At 39.5% G+C, this 12131-nt stretch overlaps 1 protein-coding gene across 1 annotated transcript; it reads right to left on the bottom strand.

Moving 5' to 3' along the window:
- Nucleotides 1-6592: 6592 nt before the first annotated feature.
- LOC101679367 (olfactory receptor 51I2-like) lies at nucleotides 6593-7537 on the bottom strand. Its single transcript, XM_004779012.1, has one exon. It carries the CDS (start codon nucleotides 7535-7537, stop codon nucleotides 6593-6595), a length of 945 nt encoding a protein of 314 aa, XP_004779069.1.
- Between the last annotated feature and the right edge of the window lie 4594 nt (nucleotides 7538-12131).

The raw sequence follows: 12131 nt of genomic DNA, 5'->3' as shown, positions 1-12131 counted from the left end.
ATAAAGGCCTTAAATGACACACTGGACCAGATGGACATCACAGATATATTCAGAATATTTCATCCCAAAGCAACAGAATACACATTCTTCTCTAGTGCACATGGAACATTCTCCAGAATAGATCACATCCTCGGTCCTAAATCAGGACTCAACCGGTATCAAAAGATTGGGATCATTCCCTGCATATTTTCAGACCACAATGCTCTAAAGCTAGAACTCAACCACAAAAGGAAGTTTGGAAAGAACCCAAATACATGGAGACTAAACAGCATCCTTCTAAAGAATGAATGGGTCAACCGGGAAATTAAAGAAGAATTGAAAAAAATCATGGAAACAAATGATAATGAAAATACAACGGTTCAAAATCTGTGGGACACAACAAAGGCAGTCCTGAGAGGAAAATATATAGCGGTACAAGCCTTTCTCAGGAAACAAGAAAGGTCTCAGGTACACAACCTAACCCTACACCTAAAGGAGCTGGAGAAAGAACAAGAAAGAAACCCTAAGCCCAGCAGGAGAAGAGAAATCATAAAGATCAGAGCAGAAATCAATGAAATAGAAACCAAAAAAACAATCGAACAAATCAACGAAACTAGGAGCTGGTTCTTTGAAAGAATTAATAAAATTGATAAACCCCTGGCCCGACTTATCAAAAAGAAAAGAGAAAGGACCCAAATAAATAAAATCATGAATGAAAGAGGAGAGATCACAACTAACACCAAAGAAATACAAACTATTATAAGAACATACTATGAGCAACTCTACGCCAATAAATTTGACAATCTGGAAGAAATGGATGCATTCCTAGAAACATATAAACTACCACAACTGAACCAGGAAGAAATAAAAAGCCTGAACAGACCCATAACCAGTAAGGAGATTGAAACAGTCATTAAAAATCTCCAAACAAACAAAAGCCCAGGGCCAGACGGCTTCCCGGGGGAATTCTACCAAACATTTAAAGAAGAACTAATTCCTATTCTCCTGAAACTGTTCCAAAAAATAGAAATGGAAGGAAAAATTCCAAACTCATTTTATGAGGCCAGCATCACCTTGATCCCAAAACCAGACAAGGATCCCACCAAAAAAGAGAGCTATAGACCGATATCCTTGATGAACACAGATGCGAAAATACTCAACAAAATACTAGCCAATAGGATTCAACAGTACATTAAAAAGATTATTCACCACGACCAAGTGGGATTTATTCCAGGGCTGCAAGGTTGGTTCAACATCCGCAAATCAGTCAATGTGATACAACACATCAATAAAAGAAAGAACAAGAACCATATGATACTCTCAATAGATGCTGAAAAAGCATTTGACAAAGTACAACATCCCTTCCTGATCAAAACTCTTCAAAGTGTAGGGATAGAGGGCACATACCTCAATATCATCAAAGCCATCTATGAAAAACCCACCGCAAATATCATTCTCAATGGAGAAAAACTGAAAGCTTTTCCGCTAAGGTCAGGAACACGGCAGGGATGTCCATTATCACCACTGCTATTCAACATCGTACTAGAGGTCCTAGCCTCAGCAATCAGACAACAAAAGGAAATTAAAGGCATCCAAATCGGCAAAGAAGAAGTCAAATTATCACTCTTTGCAGATGATATGATACTCTATGTGGAAAACCCAAAAGACTCCACTCCAAAACTGCTAGAACTTATACAGGAATTCAGTAAAGTGTCAGGATATAAAATCAATGCACAGAAATCAGTTGCATTTCTCTACACCAACAGCAAAGACAGAAGAAAGAGATATTAAGGAGTCAATCCCATTTACAATTGCATCCAAAACCATAAGATACCTAGGAATAAACCTAACCAAAGAGACACAGAATCTATACTCAGAAAACTATAAAGTACTCATGAAAGAAATTGAGGAAGACACAAAGAAATGGAAAAATGTTCCATGCTCCTGGATTGGAAGAATAAATACTGTGAAAATGTCTATGCTACCTAAAGCAATCTACACATTTAATGCAATTCCTATCAAAGTACCATCCATCTTTTTCAAAGAAATGGAACAAATAATTCTAAAATTTATATGGAACCAGAAAAGACCTCGAATAGCCAAAGGGATATTGAAAAAGAAAGCCAACGTTGGTGGCATCACAATTCCGGACTTCAAGCTCTATTACAAAGCTGGCATCATCAAGACAGCATGGTACTGGCACAAAAACAGACACATAGATCAATGGAACAGAATAGAGAGCCCAGAAATAGACCCTCAACTCTATGGTCAACTAATCTTCGACAAAGCAGGAAAGAATGTCCAATGGAAAAAAAAGACAGCCTTTTCAATAAATGGTGCTGGGAAAATTGGACAGCCACATGCAGAAAAATGAAATTGGACCATTTCCTTACACCACACACAAAAATAGACTCAAAATGGATGAAGGACCTCAATGTACGAAAGGAATCCATCAAAATCCTTGAGGAGAACACGGGCAGCAACCTCTTCGACCTCTGCCGCAGCAACATCTTCCTAGGAACAACGCAAAAGGCAAGGGAAGCAAGGGAAAAAATGAACTACTGGGATTTCATCAAGATCAAAAGCTTTTGCACAGCAAAGGAAACAGTTAACAAAATCAAAAGACAGCTGACAGAATGGGAGAAGATATTTGCAAACGACATATCAGATAAAGGACTAGTGTCCAGAATCTATAAAGAACTTAGCAAACTCAACACCCAAAGAACAAATAATCCAATCAAGAAATGGGCAGAAGACATGAACAGACATTTCTGCAAAGAAGACATCCAGATGGCAAACAGACACATGAAAAAGTGCTCCATATCACTCGGTATCAGGGAAATACAAATCAAAACCACAATGAGATATCACCTCACACCAGTCAGAATGGCTAAAATCAACAAGTCAGGAAATGACAGATGCTGGCGAGGATGCGGAGAAAGGGGAACCCTCCTACACTGTTGGTGGGAATGCAAGCTGGTGCAGCCACTCTGGAAAACAGCATGGAGGTTCCTCAAAATGTTGAAAATAGAACTGCCCTATGACCCAGCAATTGCACTATTGGGTATTTACCCTAAAGATACAAATGTAGTGATCCAAAGGGACACATGCACCCGAATGTTTATAGCAGCAATGTCCACAATAGCCAAACTATGGAAAGAACCTAGATGTCCATCAACAGATGAATGGATCAAGAAGATGTGGTATATATACACAATGGAATACTATGCAGCCATCAAAAGAAATGAAATCTTGCCATTTGCAACAACATGGATGGAACTAGAGCGTATCATGCTTAGCGAAATAAGTCAAGCAGAGAAAGACAACTATCATATGATCTCCCTGATATGAGGAAGTGGTGATGCAACATGGAGGCTTAAGTGGGTAGAAGAATAAATGAAACAAGATGGGATTGGGAGGGAGACAAACCATAAGTGACTCTTAATCTCACAAAACAAACTGAGGGTTGCCGGGGGGAGGGGGTTTGGGAGAAGGGGGTGGGATTATGGACATTGGGGAGGGTATGTGATTTGGTGAGTGCTGTGAAGTGTGTAAACCTGGTGATTCACAGACCTGTACCCCTGGGCTAAAAATATATGTTTATAAAAAATTAAAAATTTTTTTCTGTGCAAGAAAAAAAAAAAAAAAAAAGAAAATATATGGAAAAATTTATGGAAATATATGGAAAATATACAGAAAAAATTATTTTATTTTTATATATTTTTGGATTTTTAGGTACCCTTTCTGGAATCTACTATTGCTTACAATTTTTTTCATGATTCCACTCATTAATATGATTAATTATATTGATGAATTCCTGAAAAATGAGTCATTCTTTTAATCCTAGAATAATGTTGATTATTCTTGGTTTATATTATTAATTGTACTCACAACTTTCAATATTTACACATATGTTCCCATTAAGATGTTTTGTCTACAAGAGTGTTTGCTGACATACTTTTTTTCTCTATTGTTTATCAGGATTATATGTGCTCTTTTGTAGTTTTCTAATTTTATTTATGACAAGATATATAAAAAGCGTGATCTATTTCTTGAAATGTGGGAAGAAAAGCAAAGAAAAAGATCTTGTACTATAATATGTTGGAGATGTGAGAGTGTAATTGTTAAGTTTTAATTTCTTCCTCAATTATCAGTTAAGTCTTCATGGATTTACATATTATAATTTTCCTTGAAACACCCATTCATCTAAGACTTCATATTACTTATAGGACATGCTACTGTAATTTAAAAAGATACCTCTAATCTAGTATTATATATGATTCTTAAGTTTATTTTTCATTTCATTAGATTTTTGGAGGTTGTTCTATTTTGGGAGTTTGTTAAAGATTGATTATTGGACTATTTTTAGTATTTGTCATTCACTGTCATTCAGCCCTTTTAACATTTTTTTTTTAAGATTTTATTTATTTATTTGACAGAGAGAAATCACAAGTAGATGGAGAGGCAGGCAGAGAGAGAGAGAGAGGAAGTAGGCTCCCTGCCAAGCAGAGAGCCCGATGCAGGACTCGATCCCAGGACCCTGAGATCATGACCTGAGCCAAAGGCAGCGGCTTAACCCACTGAGCCACCCAGGCGCCCCCCTTTTAACATTTTTGTTTTAAAATAATTTTATGTAATATTTTATTCTTTTACAATGTCTAAAATTGAATACTTAATTTCTTTATTTTTAAAGATTTTGTTTGTTTATTTGACACACAGAGAGAGATCACAAGTAGGCAGAGAGGCAGGCAGAGAGAGAGGGGGGAAGCAGGCTCCCTGCTGAGCAGAGATCCTGACTCAGGACTCGATCCCAGGGCCCTGACATCATGACCTAAGCCAAAGGCAGAGGCTCAACCCACTGAGCCACCCCAGCACCCTGAATGCTTAATTTCTTATCTTCCTCTCTTTTTCTGTCATAAAAAGTACCACTAACATTTATAAGACCATGGATTTACGGAGAATATACCACTGCATAGGTCTCATGTTTTGCCATGCAGTGTGCCCTCTTTCATTGTTTCTTTATTGTTTGTTAATAAAAATAATGATACTGTTATGCTGAAAATAAATGAAAAAAAAATAAATAAATGCATTTCTATTGTTCATATTTATATGAACATATATGGTGTGTATGTGAACATATATGCTGTATATTGTAATACACACTATACTAAATTTTATTTTAGAAACCTAGGTTACGTAGTACAATTTATATCACAATTGTCTTGATTTCATCTTAAAAGTTGGTAAATAGGGGCTCCTGGGTGGCTCAGTGAGTTAAAGCCTCTGCCTTCGGCTTGGGTCACTTATTCATCTTGCTTAACTTTTATGTCCATCAATTAATAACTGGTTATTTCCCTCTTTCCCCAGCCCCTGGCAACCACTATTGCACTCTTTGATTCTATGAATTTGACTATTTTCTGTAACTCATGTAAATGGAAGCATGCAGTACTTGTCTTTCTGTGACTGTCTTATTTCACTTTAGGGTGATGTCCTCAAGGTCTTCCATACTGTCACATAGTGCAGAATTTCCTTCTATGGATGAACAGTATTCCATTTTATTTATTTATTTTCTTTATCCCTTCGTTGGCTGATGGACATTTAGGTTATTTCCACGTAAATAGTGCTGCGACACAGGCACGGCAATATCTTTTTGACATCCTGTTTCAATTCTTTTATAAATATCCAAAAGTGAGATTGCTGGATCATATGGTTATGACAGCAAAAGCACAGGTAACAAAAACAAAATAAACAACTGAGACTACACCAAACTAAAAAGCTTCTGTATAGCAAAGGAAAAAGTCAAGTGTAAACTCAACGGTGAAAATATTTGCAGACCATATATCTGATAAGGGGATTTAATCTCCAAATATATAAGGAACACCTACAATTTAATAGGAAAAAACTAATAGCCTGATTTGAAGATGGGTTATGGAGTAGCATAAGCATTTCTCCAAATAAGACTTTACAAATGGTCAACAAGACATACAATGGCTCAACATCAATCACCATTAGGGAAACACAGATTGAGACCACAATGAGATATTACCTCACACCTTCCAAAATAGCTGTTATCAAACAGAACAAAATAAAACAACAACAACAAAAAGACGACACATGTAGAGAAATTTGGACCCATGCACACCATTGGTGGGAATGTAAAATAGTGCATCCACTATAGGTAACAGTAAGACTATCCCTCAAAAAGATTAAAAAATAGAACATTTGACATAATCTTGGGGAAACAAATTCCTTTACCCATTATGACAGAGGTTCCACAATTTCTTTTGTGCTGATTCACTTTCAGCAAAGATAAGACAAATATACCACACTGAAATGAGGGACTAGTTATGAGAATATATATTTTTAAACATTTAAAAAGGGAAACTGAGCAGATGTGGTTCTGTTTTCTTTATTTGTTTTTGCTAAATTATGACCCAGTTTACCTGGTCAAAACCTGTTGACTTGGGTCATAACTATTGTCAGGAAGAAATCCTAATATTGCTTTGTGACTAAAAAGAAATTTTAAAAGCCTTGTCAAAACAGTTTTTAGAAACTCAAATTTGTGGACTAACAACATATATCCTCTGAATCTTGGAATTTTAACATTTCTTGCTTAAAACTTATTTCCTAGTAGTATTTTGCAAAGCCTCTGTTGAATCTCTTTGGTTTTGATGGAATAGATGACCGGGTTGAGCATAGGAGGCACAAAGAGATAGATAAGGGACAAGAGTGTGTGCACGTACTGTGGGGCATGCCTCCCATAGCGAGCAGCCATGGACACACCAACCATGGGCACACAGAACATGAGCACAGCACACATGTGTGACACACATGTATTGAGAGTCTTAAGTCTTTCCTCCCGGGATGCAATGGCAAGTACAGAGCACAATATGAGCACATAGGAGAGCAGAATGAGTGCAGAATCCAGACCAAAGTTAGAGATGACAATGAATTGACCAAAAATATTATTGATGGTGATGTCACCACAGGGTAAGCGGATCAGATCTGGATGCAGGCAGTAGGCATGGGAGAGTACATTGGCCTTGCAGAAGGGCAACCTCTTCAGAAGGAAAGGCAGTGGAAAAGCCATACAGAAACTGCGGATGATAACAGCCATGCCCATGTGCACCACACGGGCATCAGTGAGCACTGTGGCATAACGCAATGGGTTACAGATGGCCACATAGCGGTCAAAACTCATAACCAGCAGAATTCCAGACTCCATGAAGGAGAAGAGGTGGATAAAGAACATTTGAGCCATGCAAGAATCAAAACTGATCTTTCTTAAGTGGAAGCAAAATGTGGCCAACACCGTGGGCAGTGTGGAAAAGGACACACCTAGGTCATTAATTGATAGCAGGGATAGGAAGTAGTACATAGGCTGATGCAAACTCTGTACCTCCTTGATAATGAAAAGGGTAAGGTCATTGCCCACAATGGAGACAATGTAGAGGATACCAAGGAGCAGAAACATCCAGTGTTGAGAGGTCTCCAGCCCTGGGAGCCCTGTCAGGGTGAAGGGAGGGAACTCTGAGCTGTTGTGGGGCTTACCTCCCATATTTGCACTACTGCTTAGGTTCTAGGACCACTAGTCTGTAAAGAAGACAAACATACAGTTTAATTCAAGGCATAGACCTAATATTTTAAGACTCTCGTGTATCATCCAACCCCTTACTTTAGAGTATTAATCAATCTTGTTCACCAAATCACTTAACCCTGTTCTCTCTTTGTCACCAGGATCTCTGGAATTATCTGAATTTTCTCAGTTTATCCAGTTGGCTAAATAGGTCACATTGCCTTCCTTACACCTGTGCCTACTGCCACAATTCTCCTTCTCATATTTAAAGCTGTGAATTCTTCTCATCGATCTCTGGGCATCATTTTATTCAAGACCTGTGACAAAATGGACCTGATCACTACTTCCTTGCTAATGCAGTCCCCTTTCTTAGCATGTCACGTCTTCACCAAACCATAATCTTTTCCTCGTTCCACTCTCTCATGCTACTGAAACTTTACTATCTTATTTTGACTCTCCAACTTCTCTACTCTTATATAGTCTGTCAGTTCTTCTATCATTCATCCTGACACAAGATAAATGGGTAGAAATATATCCATCCATAGAGATAACCTTCCACATGTTCAACAAGATGCACTAGACTCCCATATTCCCACTCATCTTTGCATTCTTCTATCCAGTTAACTTAATTTACTTTACTGGATAACTTAATTTACTGAACATCAGTTCTTAATAATGTCTTTCAGAACCAAATGGCACCTGACTTTTGGATCAATAATCATTTATTTATTCCATGAAGTTCCTTCTTATCTATGTTCTCCATCTCTTTGCATAATACCATCATTATGCCTAAGATTGAGACTCAAGATCCAAATATCATTTTGACTTTCTTTCTTGTATCTATTGCATTAAACCAGGTAAGACCCAAGGAAAATAAAGACCCCAAAAATGCCTCTGTCAGTACCTTCCTCTATTCCCTTTCACCTGCAGTCTCCCCTGCAGACCCAGACAATCACACTCTTATACCATAATAACATCCTCCTAATAAAGCTCACACCAATCTCTGTTTCATTCTGGAGTAGGACTACTTTAATCTATAGTAGAACTAAAGTAATATTTTTTAAAGGTAGGATCTGAAAATAGCACCGTTCAATTAGAAGCCTTGAATGCTCCCTCATTACCAAAGGATCAAATCCAAACTCATTAGCCAAGAGTTGAAGGCCTTTGTAGTCAGTACTAAATCAGTAGTTTTGGCCTCAATCCTCAAAATTCCCTTCCTTGTACCTCAAGGAAACCAAATGGATAAGAACTACAACCCCTCAGCTCCCAAAGACTGCCCTGAGCATGAGAGCATACCCATTCAATCCATCTTCCATGGTCAGGATCAGCAATGCCCTCTGTCATGAAGACTGGCTGGTCATGGCCAGCAGTAGTAATTTGTCTCTTTGCCACAGCTCTTGTAACTGTAAGTTTGCATCTCATTTTGTGCCCATTTCTCTGTCTGGTCTCCGTGAAATCCTTGTGAATTCTATCTTATCGTCTGACTGGCCAGCTCCAAGAACTCAGCCCTGCCTCTCTTTTGTTGTTGAGCCCCTCTTGCACTTTAGTGCAAGGTCTCACACAGGAGACGTACCCCCTGAGTCACTGATCTCTCCTGGGTTTTTGTTCTCTTTGTTGTAAACTAGAGATGCTAAGAAACTGAGCTAATGGGGTTGTGAGGATCCAAAAGCAGAGAGGTGTGAAAACTTTCAGGGCTTTGCAACTCTGAGTTCTAGAGCTGCTCTCTGCCCTCACCTCCAGCCATTCATCTACCTTTGCCAAACCTCCATCTGACTCAGGACTCCTCTAACCTTTCCTCACAGGATGCATTTTCCCCTCTCTTCATATTTTTAGGGCTGCTTCATCTTCCTTACCTGAAAACTCTTCCTAAACATGTTTGTTTGTCTCTGCATGCAATATGCAGATGCCCTTGATTGATCATAGGGTCTTTTAGCAATAAGTAAGGTCCTGCCAAGTGGTTTCCAAAGTAGCCAATATCTTTTTATATATGCCCCTGATGCCAGATATTTGGAGGGTGCTTGTTCACATCAAAGCATCTATATCCAGGTATAGCCTAATGGGAAAGTCATGTCTAAAGCAGAAAGCATGGCAGGATTTAGAGAACAAGAGCAACACCTAGCAAATGTAGAACTGGGAAGGTGATGAAAGTAAACATGTGCAGGAAATAAAACAACCTGACGCAAATTAGGAACAGGTTTTCCTCCTTCAGACAGTCATATTATACCACTCAGGGGCAGAACACGTTAAGGCTTGAGACTGGAGTATCTGACCCTCCCCTTGACGTACCTGCGAGAGCTCCACAGACAGAAGGTGCAGAGGAAGGAAGAGGGTAATGGGGGCTCTTCGTACCTTGCCCCAACCTGCACCCAGTTATGTCCACCAACTCCCTGGCCTGAGAATATAAGGCCCCACCCAGGAAGTCCCTTGAGCTTCTATCAGCTCAGGTACTCATGGGCTGCTGGGAATATGGAACATCTACATTTACTTTCCTGGGAGGACGGTAAAAGAAGTTGGGTTTAGAAAGATGCCCTAAGATTACCTAATAATTGTCTGGGACGAACCAGACTGAAAATACAGTCATCACTTCCAAAAACTCCAACTTGTAGATAAGTCAGACCAAAGGATTCAGTGTGTCACCTGATCCCCTCCTGCACCTTCTTGCAGTCACACAGATGGTCATGGGAAAAGGTCAGGAGACCACCCAAACCCCAATCAATATGCACAGATTTATCAGTATTCTGTGTCTACTGGACTTTTGTCATAATTCTTGCTCTTTAATTTCCCATATAAAAAAATGCTGTCTTTTCCTTTAAACAAGGTCACAATTTTTACCCTAAATTTAGGTCTATGGTATAAGGTATAAGGTGTATGGTAACAAAAGTCATTATAAATCAAGTCATTTATTCAATAGTCTTGGGGAATGTGTAGATAAATAAGCATAACAGTTCATAGCCCAGTCAGGAAGACTCCTAAGGAAACACTTATGTATATTTCAGTGACTGAAGATAAAAGACACAAGGTAGGACAGAACAAAGGAGGGGGATTTGTAATATTCTAGGGCAGCCAGAGAAGATTTTCAGGTGCATCTCTTGACTCTCAAATTATGAGCAAATATTTAAGGGAATGTGGTAGGCATATGCCCCCCACAAAGATGTCCAAGTTTGGTACCTATGAACATACACATCTCATGGCAAAAGGACTTTGAAGATATAATTAAGATTATGGACCTTAAGGATTTTTTTTTTTTCCTTATAGATGATCCATGCAGACCTAATTGATTTACACGAGTCCTTAAAATTAGGGAACTTTCTCAGGCTGGAATCAGAGAAATATGGCAGAAGAAGTCAGATTCAAAACGAGAGAGGTGGTCTGTCCACAATGACTAGAGGGGGCAGAATGAACATCATGAGAGTGGTGTGGACAATGTTAAGGAGCATTTGCAAGCCCTTAGCTTATAGTCAGCAAGGAACTTGAAATGTCAGTCCTACTTGTATGAGGCACTGAATTCAACCAACAGCTTAAATGAGCATCAAAGTGGCTTCTTCCCCAGACTCTTCAGTAGGGAACTCAGCCCTGCCATCACTGTGATCACTTTGAGAGACCCTAAACATTTAAAGTTTCTGGATTTCTGACCTACAGAAACTATGGCATAGAGATTTTCATTGTTTTATTGTTTGTGGTCATTTCTTTTCTTCTTTTTCTTTTTCTTTTTTTAAACATTTTATTTATTTGAGAGAGAGAAAGATAATGAGCTGGTGTAGAGGGATAGGGAGAAGCAGACCTCCCACTGAGCAGGGAGCATGACATGGGGCTCAATCCCAGGACAGTGAGATCATGACCTGAGCCAAAGGCAGATGTTTAATCAACTGAGCCATCCAGATGCTGCTGTTTGTGGTAATTTCTTAAAGCAGCAATATACAGTGAGTCTCAGGTAGAAGGGAAAGGACAGAGAAGCAACAAAAGAAGGATCATTTCTGGTGGATGTGTCATACTTGCACAGGTCTGAGGGCTTGAGTATCACCCTCGCCCTGCAAGGATGACAAGAACCCTGGTTCGGATGCATCTTCTCTCTCTTTATTTCCGCAAGTCTACACACTTATATACACTTACACGACCAATCAGTGAGCAGGGTACAGGAGGGAGCGAATCAGGCTGTGCACCTAAACGAACAACTTCGCTAGCAACCAATGCTGTTTACTTCCTCTTTGGGCGTTCCGCTTAGTCTCAAGAGGCAATCCTAACCTGGCAACTAGCCAGGTGCCATCTTTTAATGGTGGAGGCCGCCCTGGCCAGGGGCCTGCCTCCGACATTTCCCCCTTTTTTCTTTTATGGCAGGGATCGTGCCTGTCTTAGGTTGTCAGTGGTGGGGAATATCCTTACCAGTCATCAGACGGCAGATATCAATGATCTGCATCCTGTCTTAGGTTGGTATATTTCCCCCACCAATCTTACCCGTCGTTGACTACCGATCCAGCATACTTAGCCACACTTGGGGGGATGTTCCAGCCTCGATGGCTAACAAGGCCTGCACCATGGCTTGCTGTTGCCTATGTTGCTGTCGCCTCCAAATTTGCAG

The sequence above is a fragment of the Mustela putorius genome, unplaced genomic scaffold, assembly GCF_011764305.1.
Source record: "Mustela putorius furo isolate JIRA1106 unplaced genomic scaffold, ASM1176430v1.1 tig00003987_pilon_pilon_pilon, whole genome shotgun sequence".
Classification (NCBI taxonomy): domain Eukaryota; kingdom Metazoa; phylum Chordata; class Mammalia; order Carnivora; family Mustelidae; genus Mustela; species Mustela putorius.
Note: the sequence above shows the minus strand (reverse complement) of the source record. Positions and strands in the feature narration are given on the sequence as shown.

Bases quoted from the DNA above. Each gene is read 5' to 3' on its own strand.
- LOC101679367 (XM_004779012.1), bottom strand. From the start codon at position 7,537: ATGGGAGGTAAGCCCCACAACAGCTCAGAGTTCCCTCCCTTCACCCTG.